The sequence below is a fragment of the Lygodium microphyllum genome, chromosome 20 (genome assembly GCF_053477565.2).
Source record: "Lygodium microphyllum isolate KBCC chromosome 20, Lygodium_microphyllum_v1.1.10, whole genome shotgun sequence".
Lineage (NCBI taxonomy): Eukaryota > Viridiplantae > Streptophyta > Polypodiopsida > Schizaeales > Lygodiaceae > Lygodium > Lygodium microphyllum.
Window position 1 is genome coordinate 109,010,229 of NC_141154.1, and position 25,599 is coordinate 109,035,827.

General features: G+C 40.2%; 1 protein-coding gene across 6 annotated transcripts in view; it reads right to left on the reverse strand.

The window, feature by feature from the left end:
* Positions 1-25,599, reverse strand: part of LOC148019245 (type 2 DNA topoisomerase 6 subunit B-like) — a 148,528-nt gene that overhangs the window by 86,862 nt on the left and 36,067 nt on the right. For all 6 annotated transcript variants that reach the window (XR_015687557.1, XR_015687558.1, XM_087660840.1 and 3 more), the window contains exons 4-6: positions 18,850-18,876; positions 18,572-18,674; positions 18,367-18,442 (exon numbers count right to left, since the gene is read on the reverse strand). Coding sequence is in view for 4 of the 6 variants with exons in the window: in XM_087660840.1 (XP_087516966.1) it covers positions 18,367-18,442; positions 18,572-18,674; positions 18,850-18,876 (206 nt within the window). In the remaining 2 variants the exon portion in view is untranslated. The remainder of the gene's footprint in view (positions 1-18,366; positions 18,443-18,571; positions 18,675-18,849; positions 18,877-25,599) is intronic.

Below are 25,599 nucleotides of genomic sequence, written 5' to 3' on the forward strand. Positions count from 1 at the left end.
GTATTTTCAAGCCACATAGAGGATTTGTGGATACTATCTTTGATGACATGATTGTCTATTCAAGGAGTGAATTCTTTTTATATGAAATCCACTTTCTGGGGCATGTTGTATTGATTGATGGTATTCACATGGATCCTGCAAAGGTTGAGGCAATACGATCATGGCCACCTTTGAGAAATGTGCATGAGATCCACAACTTCTTGGGTCTATGTTCTTATTATAAGAAGTATGTATGTGGGTTTGCTGAAATTGCATCTCCATTGCATGCCTTGTAGAAGAAGAATGTGCCATTTAGATGGACAGTAATGGAAATTTCAGCATTTGAAAAGCTGAAGGATAAGATGAATTTAGATCTTGTGCTTGTGTTGCCCAATCTAAGAAAGTTATTTAGGGTTCTGTGTGACGCTTATGGTAACAACACTAGAGCTGTTAATATGCAAGATGGTTGTGTTGTGGCTTATGAGAGCTGAATTTTCCAGTGTAAAGAAGAATTTGCAGGTCTATGAGAAAGAGCTCTTGGCTGTAATTCATGCACTATCTACATGGAAACACTATTAGTTGGGGGCTGATTTTACAGTGCAAACAAATCATCAGACTTTGAGGTACTTTCTAATGCAGACAAAGTTTTCAGAGAAGCAAATGAGATGGGTGAATTTTCTCTCTATGTTTCATTTTTAGATTGTACATATTGATGGTAAAAAGAATGTTATGGCTGATGCATTGTCATGTAAGCCACAAATTTCAGCCATCAACATGATTTATCACACTGAGTTGGATGCCATGAAAGAGTAATATGTCGTTGATTTGGACTTTGCTAATATTTATGATAAGCTTTGCAATGGCCAGACACATCAGTACTTTTGTGCTTAGAGATGGATTTCTGGAGATGCATGGACAACTGTGTCACAAAGCAATTGAGGCCTAGAGTTATCACTAAAAGTCATACTCATCCATATGCAAGACACAGAGGTATTGATGCCACAGTCAAGGTAGTGGAGTATTTCTTTTATTGGCCAACTTTGAGGCATGATATAGAGCAGTTTGTTAGGACATGCATTGTAAGTCAAAAGATAAAACGTGATAGGCAAAAGATACCAGACTTATTGCAGCCTTTGCCTGTTTCAGATAGGCCTTGGCAGAGCATTGCAATAGACTTTTTTTTAGCATCCTAGGACGCTTACATGGAATGATGGAATATGGACTATCATTTGCAAGTTTAGCAAACAAGCCCATTTCATTTCGATGAGAAAGAAAATAAAGGCTAATCATATGGCATGCTTGTTTTTGCAGCATATCTTTAAGTATCATGGTATGCTAGAGTCGATCCAAGACTCTCAAATGACCAATTTATTTTGGAAGGGGTTGTTTGAAAACATGGGTACCACGTTGAAATTCTCATTATCCTTCCATCCACAGATAGATGGTCAGTCAGAGAAAGCAATTTCCAAAGTGTTAGATCTTTTGAGGCGCTATGTCTCATACCACAAGACACAATGGGAGCAATATTTTCCCTCAGTTGAGTTTGCTTTTAATAATACAATGCGTAGTCCACTAGCAAAGCTCTATTTAAGATGGTAAGGATGCCAAGAAGGTACCATCTATCTTGCAGACTAAGAATAAGATCTTTGAGGCTGTTGTTATGTGGAAAACCTAGAGGCAGCCTATGTAAAGATAAAGTATGCACTTCAGAGATCACAGGAAAAGTAGAAGAAGAAAGTTGATCGCCATAGATGTGCTTTGCAATTTGTAGAGAGCGATTATATATTGAAAGGAAGAGAGAGATTGTATCCGAAGTTAAGTATGAGATACTATGGGCCCTTCCAGGTGTTGGAAAAAATCAGCAATGTAGCATACTGGCTGAAATTACCTCCACATTGGCGAATACGCAATGCCTTTCATGTTAGTTTTTTTTAGTCATTTTCATGGTGATATGCCAAAACATATGTTTGCTAAAAATCAAACTGAGGTTGAGAAGTTGGATGAGATTTTCATACCTAAGTAGATCTTGGCACATAAGGAAAGAAAGGTTAGAGGTAAAGTTTCTAGGAGATATCTGGTGAAGTTTCAGAATTATTCACCAATGGATGCAAAATGGATGGAAGAGGATGACTTGGCAAACCATCCTCAGTTGTTACAGCTTTACCTAGATGCCTTTCAGTTAGAGCCAACTTCAGTTTGGGCTCAGTCGGGTTTCACTGAGTAGGGATCTGGAGTATTACCTAATGCTTAAGGGGGAGGTAGTACTTCCACTCCTCCAATTGTGAACAACTCTCATATGTAGTGAATCTCGAATATATTTACCATGCATCCAAGGTACTGTGTTGATAGTATGTCTGCCATGGGATCTCTACTCAATGTACTAAACATTGTGAGATATATGCAGATGAGCATGGTTTGAGATCGGTTTAAGACTATACTTTTGCATTAGTTTGAGATTAGTTCATGATTAGTTGGGGCATGAGCTTTTGCCTTAGTTTTGAGATCAATTTTTACTTAGTTCTAACTCAGTTTTTAATCATTTTGAGAACCGTTTATGGTCACTTTCGGGATCAGTTTTTGCATGTTTGCAGATATATTTTAGCAATTAGTTTGAGGTCACATTTGCAATAGTTTAAGATCAATTCTCAGATTAGCAAATGATTAGTTTATGACTAGATTATGCTCAATTTTCAATGACACAAAAGACATCAATCATTGCTTGCTTGAACTCCTCCCAAGAGTCAAAGTTTTGCCCAATCTTGTAGATGTTTACAGCTAGTTCCATAGACGTAACATGTTAGTAAATGCCATTGATAGTTTTATCCATGGTTTATACTGAGAATATGCTTTATGATGGTCGTGATGTCAGAATAGTTGAGAAACATGAGTTATGGATGCATCCAATGGGTTTCTAGCAACAATTCTGGATTGTATTTCAGATTTATAACATGTTTATGCTGGTTGAAAATTTTCAGTAAGTTTGTAGCAAATGGCATGGTTGGACAACAGTGGCCAATGTTGTGATTGTGATGCCTTGTGGAAATTCCAGTGCAGCATGCTTTTTCTTTGGCACAATGCAGTGTAATCGAGAACAATTGTAGGGATTTCAAGATGGAGGTCTATCACAAGGACACCAAATTTTAAGATGCTTTAATCTTACCAATAACATTTGATTGAGTTATTAATCAAATGTAAAACGTTGTTTAGCACACGTGATGCACATGGCAGTTATTTCATGGTAACAAGCCAAGGATCCCAAAGATACAGTGGATGTCAAAGGAAAAAGTTGTGATAAGTTATGCCAGCTTGGCTTTGGCGGTCAATTGGTGTCCGTTTTGACCCTGGCATAGTTGTTTCTCCAGTAAGTGTCAATGGTGACAATAATGACTAGCGTTAATTAATTAATTGATACCAGCCTAAGGATCAACGGAGGTTGGAGACCACTCTAGGTTGCAAATGGCCTAGCCAATTTAATTATGGATGGACACATTTAATTTTGGGCAGTGTCAAAAGGGTTGAAACTGATTTTTAGGATGATTTAATTCTAAAAATTAATTAAATAGTTGGATAATGTAGAAATTAGGGTTTGACAATTACCTAGGACCTGTGCCAACAAGAATAGACATCATACATTAAAATCAGCACTTGAAATTCGTGGAATTGACAAAGATTTCAAGATGCCGAGTCATCCAATGTAAATTGAGACAGCATTTGGCCAATTGGTGGTTCCACATGGGCAATTCCTGGGTGAAAACCAAGGAGCAATTGGCCCAACTTGCTTGCTGATTATATGTATAGCAAGGGGCTTTTGGATCAACAAAGGAGATTATGGAATCTCAACTTGTACCTGTCCATTAGCAATTAAAGATAAAGAAATATGGAAAGAGGCGCCAGTTTTGGGGCCAACCAAGTGTCTATTGTCCAATATTATTAAGGTAATGTATGCATTTCAGTTTATGCTCAATTATTAATTGTTCTAATTAAGTTTTTGATGAGTTTTTACCACCCTATCCGAGGAGAAAGATTGGTTTCAGACACTCTCACTAATAGGGAGAGTAGTGGTAGCCAATCATGCCATTATGACTATGTTGAACATCACTTCTTGTTAGGCATTATGCAAGTCATGCATTGGCCAAGTGAAGCACCTTATCAAGAATTTCATTTCGTTCGAAGGAGATGAGAATCGGGCCAAAGAGAAGATTGCTTGGAATGTTACCATACAATCTAGACCCAAGCAAGGATTGGGAATCATAAACCCAAACAACTAGAGCAAAGCCTTGTTGGCTAAGCTCATTGTCAGAGGTTTGCTTCTAGGCAAGGAGCCTTGGAAGAAACTCGTGATAGGGAGGCTATAAGCTATGACACATGCTCATAGAGGACCATGGTAGCGTAGCGTCCACCAGATTTTTCAAGAGATCAAGATTAAAAACTCAAGGAGGAGCTTTAAGGTCAAATTCGTAGCTGCCATTATCAGAGCATGGAGATTCACATGATTGGAGCTTCACCAGCTACCCCCCACTACAACCAAAGAGAAGAGAAGACAATGTCATGAGGATGTGAAATTTTATTGCTTTTCTTAGCATTTGATTATAATTAATCAGATGTGCAAATGCGACTTGCACATGTGAGGTGCACGTCAATTATTTCAAAATGGAACCCAAGACCCCAAGATATTAGTTGGTGCCAAAGATATTACTTATAATAAGTTATGCCTCATAGGTACTAGGTGGTACTTGCTGTCAGATTTGGACCTAGACCAATTTATTGGCCACTAATGTCAATGGTAACATTAGAGAGTAGGCATTAATTAATTAAGTAATGCCAATCTATGGGCCAACAACTAGGGATACTTGGGAGAAAATTTGGCCTAGCCAAGTCTAGAACAATAGATGACAACAATTTGAGGGTTGTTTTAAACAAGAAACACTATGTTTGGGGTGTTCCATCAATGAAGATTAGTTTCTATGGTTACTTAAACAAGGCAGCAATAGATTTCAGCCCTTTCTCGTAATGAAACTCTGAATTTTCTCTCTCTTCAGTATTCTCTCTCATTCTCCAACCATTTCTCAACTCCCATTAGCATTTCTTGGCAATTTGAGTCATCAAAGGAAGAGATTGCAACCAATCTTTACTATGAACTCTAATTTAAAACAACAAAAATCAAGGTTTTGATAACTATCTCCGGATGTGTGCTCAAAATTGAAGGCCTAGGACTTGAATTCAAGTAACTGAAATTGAAAAGAGTTTCAAGGAGATTCAAAAGGCCAACCAACGAATTCTAATTTGGGTCTAATTTTTCTTGTGGAGCAAGGTTGATTTCAGGATTTGTATTCCTGCTGTGTTTTCTTGCTGATTTTAGGACTGTTTTCACCCTTGCTGATCAAGTGATTGCTGCTCCATACAGGTGACCTGTTTTACCTCCGTTTTTCTGTAGATTTCCATCACCTGCTGTCTACAGCCCCTCTGTTGCCTACGTTTTCAATTTTCAGGTTACTACGGCAATTTTCTAGCCTATTTGTGGTAGTACTCAACCTGCGTTTTGGTGTTCCTGTCTCCTTCCTAGCTAGGCGACTGTGCCTTCAAGCCGTTTTTGCTGTTTTTGGCAGTTTTTGGGGATGCGGACTCCTCTGACAAGTCATCATCAGCCTCAGATTCTGACTCAAATCCTCTAGCTAAGGCGAAGTCCAAGGCGTGGAAGGAATCCTCTTCTTCGGATCATGGGAAGGACTTGGTGGCCCCTTAGCTGCTTTCTAGTGGTGGTGATGAGGTCATCCCTCACGACTCTCCAATCTAGTCCTTCGTATTCCTTCCAACATGATGTGACGAAGCTAGTGGCTCATCTCTTCTTGGCGTCAATATCCCCATCTTAGCAACAACTTCCTCCACCTAGGCGTCAATCTCCACTCACCTAGCATCATCTTCACAGTCCTTTGATTTGCGTTTGCAGCGTATGGATACTTCTCCTTCACCTAACATCTACATCATCAACTTGGCATCACCTTTCCAAGCTCCATACCTTGCATTTAGGTTCCTGGCCACTCCCCAATCATCAAGCATCAAACTTCCAACTAGTGCTTCATCATTAGAGACTACTACATTTGTGTTTTCAGTTTTTGGCTCTTCCATCTTCTTCGCATCACTCCTCAGTAGCTGGAATCAATCTTCAGGCCTGCATTTGCAAATTTAGAGACCATGTCTCCTTCGATGCCATTTCAAACACCTTTGTCCCTCAAAAATTTATCATCTTGAACTTCCATGCAAGATAATTATCTTATCAAGCTTCTCACTAATGATTTGATTAAAATGGTTAGACATTTCAATAAGATGAGCAACCTTGCAAAACTTGCAATTTGTAACCAAGCCACAACCATATGCACTATAATGAAAACACAGTTTTTTTATCCTTTGACGGCAATCTCCCTGCTCCAAGCATCACCTCATCATCCTTGTGCTGTGGATTCAAAGGCTCCTCCGAGACGGCAATCTCCCTGCCCCAGGCGACACCTCTTTATCCCTACGTTTCTAGACTCAGAGCGCTTCTTGGGCAGTCTCCCTGCTCCAGGGCATCCTTTGTGCTACAATACCCTTGTATCAAATTCACTTCATTATTTCACTTCATTCATCTGAGTTTCTCTTCTCTTCTCTTCTCAAGGTTTGCTGTCCACACTCTGTGTTTCCCCCTACAAACCTTACTGTCTCTTTAGTTACTCTATCATTTCTTGAAACCCCCCCCCCCCCCCCCCCACACAAACTAGGTGCATTCTATGGTCACTACTAGTAGGTGGTCAAGCTCTTTGTCTTGCAATCTTCATGTCTTCAAGCCTTCTTGTTCCTATCTTCAAAAAATGTGCCCTTACTTTTTTTTGTCTTGGTTGTTTTCCTCTTTTCTCCTTGGCTTTGCACTTGGCCTTTGGCTCCACTTTTGATATTCCTTTTGCTTTACTTTTGCTCTTTTGGCTTCCTTTCTTAGTCTTTGACATGCTTTGGCAAGCTTCATAGTATCCTTGCTCTTCTTGATCTTCTTAGTCTCTATGATCTTCATCTTTGTTTGGGATTTTTCTTTAATCAATTACTCTTTGCCTTCAAGTTTTATGATAGTCTCCTTTTGCTCAATAAGATGGATACACAAGGATACATTGCTTTAGCTTAATGGAATTGTGGCATACACGGTTGATGGAACATGAAAGATAATATTGGGATTCATAGAATTTGGGATTTTGTTGGCCTTTGGCTCTATGATGTACATGTAAATTGATGTGGGCATTACATTGCTTTAGGCATTGCCCAATGGCTTCCACATGATTTACCACGTGATTTTTCTTGAGACTTTTGACATTTTTGAAAGCCTTTTATGCATCAAGGATACAAAGAGATCTTACTGGGTTATTTCCCACAGCAATGTCTAACTCCTTACAAAATATGCTCAATAGATGCTTTGAAGAAATATCTTTTTGTTTACATGAAGACACTCAAAAACTTGTATCTAAATAGCCTTCAATATCAAATTTCAGTGTTCATCAATGAGAATGCAATCTTTGGTGTGAATGTGGTTTTGCCTTAATTGGTTCAGAACATTCAAGATGCGAAAGCAGTTTGAACATGAACTAGTGCGAATGTGGTTTTGTCTTAATTGGTTCAGAACATTCAAGATGTGAAAGCAGTTTGAACATGAACTAGTTTGGGCAGCCAATACGAATGGGACTTAATGAGAACCAATTCAGAGAAGAGAGATGCGAAAAGGGCTCAATTGAGAGAGGGCTTTTTTTAAAACCTTACTAGCAAAGGCAATTTTTTTTCAAAAGAAACCTTATTGTTTTGAACAAACGATTGCAGCAAACAATGCAAAATTGCACAAGTCGAGAGTATATGTGCACAACAAATGAATCAATGGAGAATACACTTTTGCAGTCGACGATCAATTTGAGAGCTTTGAGCTCCACCAAATAGATCTCTCTTTCTTCTCTTCTTCTTTGTCTAAGTCTGTGTCTCTAAAGGATACTGACCCCCAGCTTGTTACCCCAACTTGTTGAAGCATGCCCTTAGCTTCTCTTCAAGCTACCCCTAAGCTTGAGTTGGGCCTCTGCTTAAACAAGCCCTCTTCTTTCAAGAAATCACAACCACCAAATGAAAACTGAATAAGATTGATAAGCTGAATGAACCCAATGTATCTTAATGCTAGCTTGAGTGGCAATGGCTTCTTGATTTGCATCAAGAAGGCTCCTATTCTTGCCTTCGATTTTCAATGCTTTGCTTGGATGATAGATGCACAACCTCACAGCCATAAGGATGGTTTCTATGATACCAACTGAGGGAGATAGAGGTTCAAGGAGGATCGTAGAGAAAATAAGCCATAGGTTTAAGAAAGCAAATAAAAGCACCCAACCTGTTGCATAGAGCTTGCCTCTTAAATCGGCACATGAGTACATTAGATACATTGTATTCAGTTAAGTTTGACTTGCCACCTCAAATCCTTATCCATCCAACTCAACATCCTCATCTACCCACTCTCTAAGGTATAGTTCATATTATGTTGCATACAAAGAAGGCACCACTCATATGCAAATGTTTTAATATGCCCGATGCCTTGGCTACTTTGACATGGGACGCCTTGGGGTAAAATGGGCTCGAGCTTTTCTTACAATCTCTTTTTGGTTCCAGTATTGGGCCTAAGAGGGGGTATTGAGCTTTTTAAACCTGCATTATAAATTAATAAGCCCTTTAAAACAGCCCCAAAACATGTAAATTACTTGAAGTTTCATTAGACCATGCACTGTCCTACAAAATGTCTGTGTCCCATAAGCTAAACCCTAATTTGGAAAAATCCACTCATTTATAAATAGGCAAGCTGCCCGTCATTCAACCTATCCATTGTCTTGCACATTTCGGCCATCAACTTTCCCTCCAATGGCAGTCCAGCCCATCGCCAACTGTTGCCACACCATCACTAGCCTCTAGCACCTTATCCATAACTATCGCCCTGCTATCTAGCCACTTTCGATCCATATTGCAACTTGCATTTACTACGATATAGGCCTAGTTAGCATCGTCTTCACTTTTCTCTACTATCGCCTAACTTCCCACAGCCTTCAGTAATCGGCTGCCATAATCTCCACGGAATTACGTTGTTACATTTACTAGCTATGGCCCTAGAGACTATTGTGTTTTGGTTTCCAACCTACTGCCCTTCCATTGTCTACATCATCTTAGGTCTTGATTGGTGGTTACAACACTCAAGATCTATCTCCGATGAATGCCATACACCGACATCTCCCTCAATCGGCTTCCACGAGAGCCATCAAATTCTGTTGGACAGCTCTCCCCTTGAGCATCTTGTACACTCTTTCCTTCATTTACAACATTTATTCATTCACTTTAAAGTTATCTTTCTACAATGTTTGTGTTTTACATTTCCGTTTGAGTTCTCCGAGTTTCACTCCGTGCTTTCTTTGCAAACCCTAGCATTTCTCCACATGCTATCTACCATTTCATATCTTCACATGGTATTAGAGCATACTACTTGATATTTCCACACTTTCGTGATGCGTAAGGTAGATTGACAGCATTAACTTTAATTCAACAATTTGATGTAGCTTACTTAAGAGACAACTTCACCAAATCCTCTAAGATTCAAAAGGCAGTTGCCAACCACTTCTTTGAAGGACAATGCATTGCAATGGTGGTCCACACTTCTAATGCAAGGTAGAGCACCATCAACATAGGTACAATCTAAGTAATGTTAACTTCTAATTGGTTAACAAGCACCTTTGAAGTGGATGTTATGACTTCTTGGAATAAGTTGAATGCATTGCAATACAAATATTTGGAGCAGTATAATAAGAAGTTTTAGATAGCATCACTACCCATTACTTCTTATTGTGTTATTCCCCTTCATGAGCAAATTGAGAAGGATTGTTATGGGCTGCTTAAAGGAATCAAGATTTTTGCATAAAGACCACCGCAACTAGCATGTCACAACTTGTAGAGACGACGAGTACAAATGATGTTTTGCTATGTGGAAAGGATTCAAGCTTCCAAGATAATGATAAGGAGCCATTCGAGAATTTTTCGAAGGCTGAAAATGGGACAGATCTGAAAATAGGGCTGAGAAGACCCAAAAACAGTAAGGAAAAACTTGAAAATCACTTGACAACACAAGGAGTTAATGGCTGCAAATAAATGCTTTATATGTGAACTGGAGAGGCACGTGGTAAGGGACTCTCCCAATAGGCAGCAAGTTAAAGATAAGGAAAATTAGAGTTAAAGTTTTCAAGAGATACTTGGTAAAATTTCAAAATTATTCACCAATGGATGCCAAATGGATGGAAGAGGGTGACTTGACAAACCACTCTCACTTGTTGCACCTTTACCTAGAAGCCTTTCAATTGGACTTTAGATCAGCTCAACGGAGCTTAGAAAGTCTAGAGCATTGCCTAATGCTCAAGGGGGAGGTAGCCCTTCCACTCATCTAGTGATGAATAGCTCTGGGTCACTATTCACTGTATTAGTCATTGGCGTTGGTATGCAAATGGGTATGGTTTTCATTGCAACTCTAAAATTGTACATTCGCATTAGATTATGATCATCAAAGATTGATTATCAATTGTTGGTTTCCAATATATTATCACTAGTTTTTTGTAGTACTCAGCTGGTTTTTTATGGACAAAGCCATGTGTTTCATGGATGCCATTGACAACTTAGCCATGATTTATGCACAGTTTATGCTTTACTATGGTTATTTGGTCAAAACAATTTTGGTTAAAGTTTATGTGCAATCGCAAATAATTGCAAGGATTTCAAGGGAAAGGTATGTCATAAGGACGTGTATTTGTCGATTAGCACAATTTATGTGAATGCACTAATGAGTTCTTGGGCAAGATCAAATGGTTAAATAATCGCCACTTGTCAAAACTTCCCACATAAACTAGAGGAGAACTGTTTAGGGGTTGGTTGAGGGTCATCTCAACATTCAAAGGCTGAGGGAGGAAGAGGGAGCCTTTGGATGAGCTTTAAGAGAGGCACCAACTGATTGCACAACACGATGGGATAGATGCAACAAGTTTCCTCCTCCACCTCAATGAGAGTGAATGATAGAAGAGGAGGACTCACTAGTGTCACACTCCGGTTTTACCTCTCTTTTGAAGCTATTGGTGCCATTAGACTTGCCATCAGAGCTACCGATCAAAAGATGCTCCTTTCAGCTTATTTTCTTTCTTGTCTACCAATCAGCCCCTAGCAATTCTCAGCCAATTCCAGCTTGGGGTGAAGTGAAATTGCAGAAATTGCTACTCAAATCCTAATTTTACAATAAAAATCAGGGTTTCCACAAGCAATTCGGAATCCATGCCCAACTACTAAAGACCCAAAACTTGGGGTAGCAGCTCAAGTCAAGATATTGCAGCTGAAACAAGGGTAATCCGATTCTCAAATTATTGTGGCTTGCATGCAAGAGATTGTGACCCAATCTATGCCCAAATTGTTATACTATCGAGGAGCAAATTATGCCCAAGCAATGCTAGTCATTTATGATAGCACATTGTGTTAATTTAAAGAGGGATCAATGTATCTCTCTTTTGTACTTCAAATTAGAGCAATGCATTAAAGAAATACCACAAGGGTCACCAATTGTTGGGGCCAATCGGGTGTCGGCTGTCCAAGATTAAGTGGTAAAGTGTATATTTTCAGATTTGTGTATTTAGTGCTTGCTGTAATTTGAGTTATATCAGGTTTATACCACCCTTGGCAAGAAGGTGTTGAGTTAGCTGCAATGGAGCTTCTATGTAGAGATGCAGGTTGGGAGAGAGAAGAGATAGAGACACACAATTTATGGTACTAAAGAGTGTACCTCAATAGTGATTTTAGATAGGTATATGTACTATGTACAATCTAGCCCTTACGGACGGACACGGGTACTGCCCTTTATCCCAACCTCCCCCCTAAACGCAATGTGCCCAATGGTAGAGGAAAAGAATCGGCTAAATCTATATATGTACAAAGCTAAAGAGACTATACCTATCCAATACCCATCATTTTCCGGGAATGGCCAAACCTCTCTGCTAGAAAATCTTTCGTGAGAAGGTCTGCAGGATTATCATCAGTGTGCACCTTGACCAACTCAATGCTCTTGCTGTAAGTACCTCTCTGATGAAATGATACTTCACCTGTATGTGTTTTCTCTTTGCATGAAAGACAAGGTTCCGTGCTAACATGATAGCACTCTAACTATCACAGTGGAGGACACGAACCTTAATAATCCCAAGCTCAGCAAACCAAACGTGACAGCCATAAGGCTTCTTTGCATGTCTCAGTGGCAACCACATACCCTATCTTTGTAGCAGACAGTGCAACACACTTCTACAGCCTGGATATCCAAGAGAGAGATCCCCGTCTGAAGTTAAACACATACCTTGTAGTGGACTTCCTGCAGTCCGCATATCCAACATAGTCTGCATCCGTAAAGCCGACGACAGATGTCTTCTACTTGCCAAAGCAAATACACAAATCCTTTGTGCCCTTGAGGTATCTCATAATATCTTTCACTGCTTCCCAATGCTTCTTGCCAGGGTTTGCCATGTACTTGCTAACCACTCCCACTGCAAAGGCAATGTCAGGACATGTAGCAACCATAGTATACATCAAACTGCCAACGGCTGAAGTATACAGAATCTTGGCCATTTCAATCTTCTCATCATCAAATGTAGGGCTTTCCTCTACACTGAGTTTCACATATGGAGGCAATGAAACTCCAATTGCTTTCCCCCCTCCATATTGAAACGCTGCAAGATCTTGGATACATACTCTTGCTGAGATAAATAGAGTAACCCCTTTTATCTATCCTTGAGTATCCGCATCCCAAGAATGTGATTGACATCACCAAGATCCTTCATATCAAAGCTGCCATGAAGATTTTGCTTCAATGAATCCAAGGTATGAGTATCCCTGCTAGCAATCAGCATGTCATCAACATACATAACTAAGATAATCAGGCTACCATCTGCTGCCTTCTTGGTGTACAAGCAATGGTCAACTTGACTTCTCTAAAAGCCCTGAGACTGCATGAAAGTATCAAACTTATTATACCATTCCCGCATTGCATGTTTCATCCCATACAAACTCTGTTTCAATTTACAAACCATCGTCTCTTTGCCTTTAGCAACAAACCCCTCGGGCTACTGCATATATATGTCCTCATGCAAATCACCATGTAAGAATGCAGTCTTTACATCCATCTGCATGAGCTCCATATCTTCAGCTGCAACCAAGCTCAAAATGGTTCTTAGAGTAGTCATCTTAACTACGGGAGAGCAGATCTCATCAAAGTCAATTCCATGTTCTTGCTTGTACCCCTTTGCAACCAACCGTACTTTGTACTTTGGCGAAAAAGTGACCTTCATCTTGTAAGCCCACTTGCATGGAAGAGTTTTCTGCCCTTTAGGCAGCTGCACCAAGTCCCAAGTAGCATTCTTTTCAAGAGATTCCATCTCTGATAGCATGGTCTTGAACCACTTCTTGTTGTCCGGTCTAGTCATTGCTTCCTTGAAGCATGACGGTTCACCACAATCCGTCAACATGACATAATCTGCAGCATAGTGCGCACTAGGAAAAAACCTATTTGGCAACCTTGAAGGTTGGGTTGACCTACGCAATGAAGGTTCTGCATTTGTTGTTGGCTGCTGGGCTTGCAAATCTGCATTTACATGTTGTCCTGAAATACGGGCCTGTAATTCTGCGTGTACAAGTTGCTGTCCTAAAATATGAGCCTGCAATTCTGCATGTACAGGTTGCTATTCTAAAATTCCAACATGCTGTCCTGACAGTTCAGGCTGTCCTAACTGCATGTTTTCAAGCTGATATTGTGGTGTATCATGGGCAATACCTTGTGGTCATCTCAAGCACCATTTCTTGCATTTTCAAGAGTATTTATAACAGGTATACGCTATTATCCACTGGGCACAAATGGTTATCTAAAAGGTACATCCTCCCTGAAAACAACCCTCTTGACTTCCTCAGTCTTCTCGAGCTACTTATGCATATGATCTTCACGGAAGATGATGTCATTGTTGTGTACTATCTTTATTTTCTCAGGATCCCAAAGTCTATATCCCATCTCACCCTCATCACCGTGTCCTAGTAATATGCATTTACATGACTTTGGTTCCAATTTGCGGTGTTCTTTTTTCTGTATGTGCACAAAAGCCTCGCAGCCAAACACTCGCAAATGAGCATAAGAAGGTGGCTTGCCCAACCACTCTTCCTGAGGGACTCTCCCTCCCAAAGACCTGTTCAGTGACCTGTTAATCTGATGAACGGTTGTCATAGTAGCCTCAACCCAAAAGCCCTAGGGTAATGCAACATGAGACAATATCGTACGGACCTTATTCTATATGGTCCAATTCATGCGCTTTACAACTCCATTTTGGAATGGATTATAAGGGATAGTGAGCTCCCTCTTTATCCCCTTGTTGTCACAAAATGCCTAAAAGGCTTTCGACACATACTCTCCCCCGTTGTCAAAGCGAAGACACTTTCAAGTATCTTATCAATCTGGTTCTCAATCAATGCCAAGAATTTCTGAAACCTGTCAAGCACTTCGTCCTTGCTACAAATAGGATAAACCCATACCTTCCGAGTAGCATCGTCGACAAATATGACAAAGTATTTCTTTCCTCCTAGAGATAACCTTCGCATCTGACATACATTGGGATGTACTAACTCTAGAGGCAAAGATTTCAATGAAAGAGACTTTTTATGAGATGTCTGCACATGCTTACCATATACACAATGATCATAATGCTCAAAATCAGCATAACGAATACAAGACAAGTTACCTAAACGAGAAAGCACTTTCATTCTTGTTTAACTCATGTGTCCCAACCGGCCATACCACAAGGAAACACTTGGCTGCTCAGTCACGCACACTAGATACATGGAGAGGATACAAAGTATTGCTCTTTGAGTCTCCGGTAATAACCCTAGATCCTCTGCAGATCTTCCATTTCCCATCGCCAAAGGTGGTATGAAATCCATCATCATCTAGCTGTCCAATACTAATCAAGCTCTTCTTGAGCTGAGATACATGCCTTACATTTTGAAAAGTGAAGGCAGATCCATACTGAAGCTGCAGTTGCACACTACCAATGCCTGCAATGTCACATACATAACTATCCCCAAGATGTACAACACCATATTAACCTCCTATTTAGTCTGTAAACCACTAACGGTGAGGGGTGATATGAAAAGAGGCACCTGAATCCAAAATCCAAGTGTGAATGTCATCATCCGTATCGGCTATCAAAGCATGTGCACTGAAACATGAAGAGACGAAGAGTACATCATTTCCATTGTCACTCTCATGGCTAACTACATTCACCTCTTCGATCTAATAACTGCTCTTCTTAGCAGGCTAACTCTCTTTCTTCTCTTCCTTGCTATCATCCGTCTTCTTGCCCTTCCCTTTCTCTTTCTTCTATTTATAGCGACACGTTTGAAGTGACCCTTCTTGCCACAGTGATGGCATTCAACATCCTTATTACATGATTTATTACATCCCTTGCTATCAGATTTGCCTTTCTACTGTGATCTGCCTCTAGTATGCAAACCACTGGAAGACTTACTGGATACATTGTTCTACCGATTCATTTCTTCCATAAGTTGAACACTCTCTACATCACCATACAAAAGCATAGCATTAGCATTACTCATAGCAGTCCTGAAGGTATCCTAGCTCTCTGAGAGAGTGCAAAGCAAGAAAATAGCTTTGAACTCATCATCATTATTGAACTTCAAAGCGGCAAGCTAGCTGAAAATGGAGTTAAACTCACTAAGGTAAGTAGACATTGCAATACCCTCTTTCATATGCAAATCCATGAGTTTCTTCAGTTAGTAGACTTTACTTACAACACTCTTTTGGACGTACAATTCTTCTAGTTGCTTCCAAACGTCATAAGCAGAATCCAGCCCTTCAATGTTAAACAGCAAGGCATCAAAAATCGACAGCTTAATGGTTGAGCGTGCAAGCTCATTCAGCTCATCCCAGTCGTACTACTCTACATCAGTTGGTTTTGTTCCCTTTACTTTAATCGGCTTTGCTAGCTTCTTCTACAACAAGATATTATAGCATTTCTTTTGTCAAATTGCAAAGTTGTGTGCTCCTTGAAGCTTCTTGATATGCATAAGATGATTGTCACTACTGCTAGCCATGATTCACAACCAAAGAATTGTATGACAGCTAATGCCAAGCATTGAAAGCTCCAAAATCCACTCCAGAATATCCCCAAGTATGTAGCAGCAATAATATACATCAGTTTATTGTCTAAAATGCCTCAAAAGCATTCGATGACAGTAAACATACCAATTTCCTGACAAAAACAGCGCAATCCTAAAATTCTTGACAATACAGGTGATTGTCTTACAATTCAAGAGTATTGACCTGACATTTAAGTCCTAAAAATTCAGAACTAAAATAACCTCTCAGACTGACTGAGATTGAGCTCCAAAGATCATGCAAAGCGGCTCAAAACATCACCATAATGTTCTTGCATAGAAATATATCAAATTTCTTGACAGTGAGGTATGTTGTTCTAAATATGCATGAAATTGTCCTGAATGTACTGCAATAGACCTGTAGGTAAAGCTGATCCAAAAATGATCTTTAATCATTGCTTAAATGCATTCTGGAATCAAATCCAATCATGTAACATCATAAGCATGAATAGATGGTATAGAATGCCCGAGACCAAGTCTAGAAGCAAGACATAATGAATATGCAGTCAAAATGTCATTCAGCCCTATTATTCCAACAACCAAATATGTCTGCAAAATGAGCCAAAATCCTTGCCAGGATTAGCTCAAAATGGCCTCAAGACAATGTCACATTGTTCCCAAAGCATCCAACATCAAGATACATCCAAATAGCTATCATACAAGCATCAATCTCAAGACAGCACATGCTGCCCTGTTTATTACAGATTTGAATACTATGTATTTCAGACCTAAAGCTAAATGTATATCAGCCCCAAGTGTAATACTACACTTCAATGCTCAATGCTAAGCATTAGATGCAAAGTTTGGAGCACAACCATGATGCCAAATGAAGAGGAGCAGCTGCTGTAAGTCCTGAGCATGCTGAAAACCAGATTTGCATATGCACACTGATGATGCCTTCAGCCCTGAAGAGATTGGAATGCTGGTCCAAGTGTTGGAGATGATGGGGAGGGTACTCAAGTGGCCAATGATGGCTGCCAATAAGCTCAAATGAAGAGGAAAGCTTCAAGCTTCAAGAAGAGGCTTCAAACCTTGCTGGCCTGCCTGTAGACTCTTCACAGTGAACTCTTCTTCAACTTCAAGCTCCTGCACCTGGAGAAATACCAAGCTCCTAATTGCCTGAACCAAGCTCTGATACCACTTTGTTAAGTTAGTTGCAATGGATCTTGTATAGAGATGTAGGTTGAGAGAGAGAAGAGAGAGAGACACACGATTTGTGATATTGAAGAGTGTACCTAAATAATGATTTTAGATAGGTATATGTACTATGTACAACCTGGCCCTTACGTGGGCACTGTCCTTTACCCCAACAGAAGGAACGTTGTTTTCACCAATGACTGCCTTGCAAGCATTGGTGTTCTGCCTGCAAATTTATAGGTGGTCTTTGAGAACATCAGCTTTCATCAGTGCAACTATCGTAATCTTCTTAATAGCACAAAAGCAAGTATGCACTCTATAGACTGCTCCTCAATGTCAGTTTGCTCAACCAGAATCTACCTTCTCCTCCTCCTCCTCCTCCTCATTGGTCTTCATTTGACTTATCATGCAGATCTGTTCCGGAGGCTGTAAAGACAGCTACAAGTGCTCCTTATCATCATGATAAGAAGGAATCACTATATAGCAATCAATGGCTTCTTTGTCAGAATAACAATGGCTGTCCCAGCGGCACATTCCACATGCCAACAAGGCTCTCCCTTTCCAAATTCAGGTCATTTCCCTCAACACTCTTCGGCTGTTACATCAGGGGGAACCAGAAGTGGTTTAGGGCAGTTTCCAGTTTTCGCTTCCAAATGTTGACATTGGGTAAAAAGCCAGCCACCAGTTTCAAACTGGTAGTGGAACTGCGACATCCTTCCCACATTCTTCTCCTGGTCTTCTCTGACCTGCCAAGTTGCATGCTATGCTGTGAATTAGTCACTAGTCTTCTTGATGTGGAATGAGATGAGATGGATTCGTTTTTTTTGGGTTGGGGGCAGCCAATTTTGTTGGTTGCTGGTTTCAAACTGATGTGAACATGTCCTCATTTTCTCCAGCAATTCTTACCATTCTCTTTCACAAGATTCCATTAGAACATTCAAAACCATTTGAATTTTCTGTGAAATGTTGCTTGCTGTATTAAAACTATACCTTTTTACAGATATCAAGGATGTACTGCAGAAGTGTTTTGGGATAACCTTTGAGATGGAATGTGGCATCTGTCCCACTGCAATAATAGCCATACAAAGCTTATTTTGTTTTGTTCTTTCTTTTGAAAAGCCTGATCTCAGCAAGGGTTCCATTCTATCCAGAAAGGTAACTGTTCTGATAAAGAGCATAAATTAGAAACTAATACCTATAACATCTTTGTCCCTTACTAATTGATCGAAGCTGCATCACTTTGGCATTTCCAAATGCATCGATAATTTGATAGTGGCGAACCTCTTCTTCTGTTAGCCCTGTTATGACATGTTTCTAATCATATTTTTTTAATCTATTCAATTTTCAAGAGAAAATACTTTGCTGAGTCAGACATCACATAATAACCCAGAAATTGTAAGATAGAACTGAATATCATAGCCTGAAATGTGACGCTCTGGATGTTAGCAAAATAAAAGCTCCTTGACCTCCTACCTGTGGACATCACTTCAAGTTCTCCTCCTGAAAATTTTTCAACATGACATGGAAAATGATTAAATCTATCCAAAAGGCAATTGTGAAATCAAAGTATACACACAATGCCACTGCATTTGTTTTGTTGAATTCCCTTCCCCTCCTTTCCAACCTAACTCACTCCCTCTTCCATCTTTCCCCATCACTTCCCAAAACCCACACCCCCGCCCCCCTCAAAAGGGTTAAATATATGTACAATGCCAATGCATTTGTCTTGTTAAATTCCCTTCCCTCCTTTCCTACCTAATACCCTCCCTCGTTCCAGCATTCCCCGTCACAAGAAGCGCCCCCCCCCCCCCCCCTTTTTTTTTAAATTAAAACCTGCAATGGACTCCTAGAAACTGCCTTCTGCCTCTAGCACTGTGCACACACCCCCCGCCCCCGCCCCCCCCCCCCCCCCCGCCCCCTTTTTTTTTTAAAGTTAAAACCTGCAATGGACTCCTAGAAACTGCCTTCTGCCTCTAGCACTGTGCACACATCATCATCAAATTGTGCAGATAGTGGAAGGAAACATCCAAAAGGATACATGAGGCACTCATGAAGGTGTGCAACATTGGCAGCCTTGCTCCCTCTCGCTCTCCCTTTCTCCTTATCTTAGTAGCATATGTACACATGTTATCAAATAAATCATTGACATAAGCAGTTTAAGGCCTCTTTGATATTTCTATGATGGGATTGAAATTGACTAGATAGATATTTTCAACACACAAGGACAGATTGAGGTGGGAAATGTGTGAGGTGCTACACCAACCTCTATTTTTAAGGTTTGCATTGTGGAGATACTACGGAACCAAGAATATTTCTAATGCTAACACCCTGCATGCTATCAAATATTCACAAAATGGTTTGACATGCTCTGAAAAGCATGCATGCACTACACACATCAAAGACAAGTTGCGATCTTCCTGATGAAGTCACGAAGGTACAAATATCCTATGCTGTGTTTGAGTGACACGGGCACAATTGGCTTTCTCTCTCAAGCTACCTACAAGCCAGCCACTCACATCATAGCAATCAGCTGCCCCTTTCACTGACAAAGTCTCTATACAACAAATAGAGTGTGCAAAAATGCCGTGAACCAAGGACAGGTGAGCACAATACACTATCAATCCAGTAACATGAGCAAGGGAGAAATAAAATGCTGACTCTGAATAAACACACAAAGACATGAATGAATATGACAGAAGTAAAGTAGCTGTTTTTGAGGCTAGGTCAGCCTTAGCAAAATCAGGTTCAACCAGTTTGAAATAGGTAAACTTGGCAACCCAATAAATCAATCTCCTACTATGGCCTACCCAGTCCAACAAGGCTAATTGCAACCTCTATGCTCAACTATTGCACCTATACAAGCCCACTAACATGATGAATTCTCACTATATGAAGAGAAGTTAGAACCTGTATTGCAAATTGTCTTGTGTCTAAAGGATTGGATTACACTTTCCACTTTAGCTACAATGAGCCTTACACTATAACATCCCGGTGCTCACATTAAAGACAGCATCACTTCAGAAACTTTTTGAAAAACTTTTTTTCCAGAAAAAGACATTTCTACCCAAAAAATCCAGCAGTCAAGTAACCAAGGCCAAAATAAAATACAAGTATTGTATAAGAAGACAACCATGAAGAATTTGTGAGAGGTGAGAGGATGCACAAGGATCGAAGCTCAAGCTCAGCTGCAAGTACAGTTGACAGTGAAGAGAGCGTGTTTAAGTGTGATAGCACGACACCCAATACAATCATTAATAGAGTGTAAGGTGCAAGTACAAAGTACAACCCTTAGACCTTAGGGTTGTAAGAGGGTGTTCACACCTGAATGGTGTAAAACACGATAAGTGCCCAAACTGTGTAACATAGGCACATAAAATAAAAGGAAATAAATATAGGGGAAAAAAATCTCGTAAGGAGAGTAAAAAGCACTCCAATATCCTACCGAGGATCACCGACACTCCTCTGTGAGCATAGGCGTGAGTCAAACCCAACAAACCCCCCCTAGAGTGAAGAGTGATTAATATACAAGGGTCATCCCCATCAAAGGAGATCAAATTTAAAGCATTGCGGAATGCTTCAAATTTGTCAGGAGGAAGAGCTCGAAGATGTTTGCCACATTACTAGTGGTAAGACAGTAGACAAGGCTGATATCACCTACATATAGCCTCTCTCTAACAAAGTGATAGTGAATCTTGATGTGTTCCATGTCTGCATGAAACATTGGGTTCCATGCCACTGCAATGGCACTCTAATTGTCAGTGAACAAAGTAGTAGTCTCCATGACAGATACATCCAAATCAGCTAACAGGCATCTAAGCCAAACGCATTCAACTGTGGTAGTGAAAGCTGCCTTGTATTCAGCTTCACATGACGATGTGGCAACAGTGGATTGTTTTTTGCTAAGCCAAGAGATGCAAGATGAGCCAAGAAAGAAACAATTACCACTAGTGAAGTGACGAGAATCATAATCACCAACCCAATCAGAATCACTATAAGCATATAAGTGCAGTGGTCCCCCCTTGGCATAAAGCAATCCAAGAGTCCTATTACCCTACAAGTAACTGAAAACACACTTGACAACTTACCAATGTGACATGCATGGCTAATGCATATATCTGCTCAAGGTTAAAACTGCAAATTGTATGCTTGGCTTTGTGTTGCATAAGTAAATGAGACATCCAACTTGGAGGCCATCGTTCGGAAGTAGATTCAAGAGATAAAGAAGGCGGAATAGATTCAAGAGCATACATATAGATATCAAACAAGTCAGTCATCATACAAGGATAACTTTAGTCCAGGTTCCATTGGTGTACACACTGCAATGCTTGCAATCTTGTAAGCCAAACCTCTCAAGAAGTCTACCAAAGTATCTAGACTGTGATAATCCAATGTCTCTGGCATCATGCATGAATTGAATGCCCAAGTAATAGTGCAAAGGCCCCAAATCTGACATCTTAAAAGTTTGTTGCAAATTTTGTTTGAATGCTGAAATCTGATCACCATGTGTCCCTGTAAGCAAAAGATCATCAACATATAGACATATGACCAACAAGGATCCCCCCTCTCTACATACGTAAAGGGTAGACTCTGATGAGCTGTTTATGAACCCTTGGCTGAGTAAAAGGCATCAATCTTTGCATACCAAGCTCAAGGAGCTTGCTTCAAACCATATAAAGTCTTTTTTCAGCTTGCACACATCGTCTTTGGATCCCACAACTACAAAACCAATGGGCTACTGTACATACACTTCTTCTAGAAGCTCCCCATGTAAAAATGCAGCTTTTATATCAAGTTGGCGCAAAATCCAACCATAATGGGCAGCCAAAGCACCCATAGACCTAATGGTAGTCATGCGGGATGTAGGAGCAAATGTCTCCTCATAGTCAATGCCTCTCTTCTGTGCATAGCCTTTAGCCACAAGCCTGGCCTTATATTTATCAATGGATCCATCTGTATTTCTTTTCAACTTATAGACCCACTTTGTACCAATGGCTTTCTTCCCAAGAAGCAAGGACACTAAATCCCATGTTTGATTCTTTATGATGGAATCAACTCAACTTGCATTGCTGCCATCCAATGCACACTATGTTGTGCAACCTCAAAACATTCAAGCTCCTCATCATCAAGTGTATCTGCTACCATAACAAACTCCATGGTATGTGCACCATCATGCATACGAGCTTGCCTTCTAGTACGACTAGCAATAGGAGCATCCAAATGACTTTCTTTCATAGTCTACAAATACCCTCTAGGCATCTACCTAGCTTCCTAACTGTGTATAAGCTCTTGCTGAATTTCAAATTTAGCACCTTGCTGAATATTCATATCAGCCATAGGCTGATTTTCTGCATTACCCAATGGAGCAGCTAGCTGAACATTAAGTTCACTTGCTGAAGCTCCAACTTTATCACCAAAAGAAATGAGCAGCAACCCTTGAAATACATCATTGGCAGCCTAATATGTATCAAAACCAGCAAGGGATAATTCTGTTTTTTCATCGAAAACCACAATCCTACTAACAAATACCTCCTTAGAGATAGGATCATACAATCTATATCCTTTGCTTTCACTGTTATACCCCACAAAAATGCATTTAACAGCCTTGTTATACAACTTCTTCCTAAGTACCTTGGGAATGTGTGCATACGCAAGATACCCAAAAGTACGAAAATGTCCAACATAAGGTTTCCGACCGTTCCAAGCCTCAAAAGGCCTTACATTCTTTAATGCCTTGATGGGACACCTATTCAAAACATGGCAAGCACACATAATTGCTTCTATCCAAAAACTCTGTGGCAAGCTCTTTCCTTTCAGCATACATTTGGCCATCTCCATGAGTAACCAATTCTTCCTCTCTGCAATCCCATTCTACTGTGGAGTATAAGCAATAGTATATTGATGAACAATGCCTTTCTGCTTCAAAAAAGAATTCAGCATAGAAGACATGTATTCCCCCCTGGTTCGAACGGAGAGTCTTCACCTTGCAGTCAGATTGATTTTCAGCAAGTGCTACAAAAGCCAAAAATCCATCATACACTTTTGACTTTTTCACCAAAGAGTAGACCCAACAAAAGCGAGTACAGTCATCAATAAAAGTGACAAAATAGTAACAGCCACCCAATGACTTTGTTTGCGTAGAGCCACATACATCCAAGTATATAATCTATAATCTAACACCAATTGCTCTAAAAGCAACATCACGAGGAAATGAAAAACCATGCATTTTTCCCAAAATGCACCCCTTGCATATATGCTCAAGAGGTCTCTCCAAGAGAGGTAAACCATCAAGCATCTGTATATGCTGCATGAGCATCAAGCTACCATAGTTTACATGCTTCATGCAAGCATGACATAACTCTGCCCATGACATAGCAGAAGTGAGAGTAGATGTAAGAGAGACCAATTGATCAATTGAAAAGGCATCCAAGTCATATAACCCATGACATAAAGTGCCGATCAAAACCAAAGTCATGTATTCCTTATCTTTGACCATACATTTGTCATCATCAAAGGTGACTTGCAATCCACACCTTGTCAAAGAAGAAATAGCTAGCAATTTCTTCTTTATGCCTGACACAAATAAGGCATCTTGCAAGCGGAGAATAGAGCCATCAATGGCTGTCAACACAATCTCCTCGATGCCTCTAACAAGGTATGATACATTGTTGGCACACTATACAAACCTGCCAATAGGGGTTGCAATAATAGAAGAAAACAAATCCTTGCGAGATGTGATGTGTCTCGAAGCACCACTGTCAAAAAACCATGCACTCGCATCCTCAGTAGAGCTAAATGCTCTATCAACCCAAGAAGAGTCATAACTGCATGTGTAAAAACAATCGTCCCTGTCTCCAACAAAAGATACGGACTCAATAGCAGTGGAAGGTGCGTCAAAACTAGACATCCCTAACTCCTTCTCCTTGGCTATGTGCTTTCTACATTCTGTGACGTAGCATCCTGGCTTCTTGCAATAGTGGCACTTGCCCTTCTTGGCTTCCGTGTCCCCCTATTTCTTGCTATCCTATGAAGTACGTAAAGTCCCAGAGCTTTGTGAAGCATTTTTAGTTTGGTTGCCCTTGCCCTTTTGCCTTGCCATAAAAGCCTGCTCAAAGGCTATAACATTCACACCACTGTTCTTTCTTGTATACTCTTCCTCTCAGAGCAGACTGACCAACTAAAGGAAAGAAAGTGGTTGTGGGAAAATCCTCATAGTGAGGTTCAAGGCCATATGAAAGGCCAAATATAAGGGCGGCAATGAATTCAAAGTAGTGGATATCAATTGCACATCTAAGTAGTACTCATCTACATTCATAAGTTGCTCATGCAAGTCCCGAATTTTATTAGATGATCCTGTATAGAATCACCCTCATTTATCTTCAACCTCAAGCTCTTTCTTTAAGAAAGAGATGTGTGTCTCATTCTTTCTAGCAAACATTTGCTCTAAGGTCAGTTAAGCTTCTTGTGAAGAAGCTACAAACCAAATAGGGGGATGATAGATCGCTAAACTGCCAATGTGCCCCATGCCTTTTGTGTTGCTGATCTTTGGGAAAGTGGTTGAGTTGGAGCGGGCTGAGTTGCCCATTATCCACATCCTCCTAGAGGAGGTGTAGCAAAAGCCACAACTCCGTGCCTAACTTCTTCACTGCTGACATAATCCCAAAGATTCTTTGCAATCAGCACATTCTTCATCATAAAAGACCATAGGAAATAGTTGTTGCCATCCAACCTAATCCTCCTTGGACACATGTAAATGCATCGCCTCCTTGACTTGCCATGATAAATGTCACTGATCAAGGAGAAAAAGAGTAATATTTCAAACTGAACCAACCTGGAAATCTCAAAATTTCCAGAAATTACAGCAAGCACTTTGCTGTAATTAGAAAATTTAATCACACTCTATCAAAGAACTATTTGAAATGCATGCTGTCCAAGATGCAAAAAGTGCCCAGCAACATTGAAAATGCAAAAACCCCAAAGATTCTTGTCCCAAAATGCACGAAATCAGTCTATTTTAGACTGTCACTGAAGTACATCTGCCAATCTCTAATCTAACAACAAAAGCCCCAAAATTTTGATCCAAAATTGCACAAAATCTTTGCGTGAAATGTGTCCCAGACACTTGCTGAAGCAAAGAGATGCTGCCCACGCACAAGCCCCTTCCAACATGAACTCTAAATCAAAAATTTAAAAATTTGAAGGTTTTTTTTTTGTACGGATGGCACT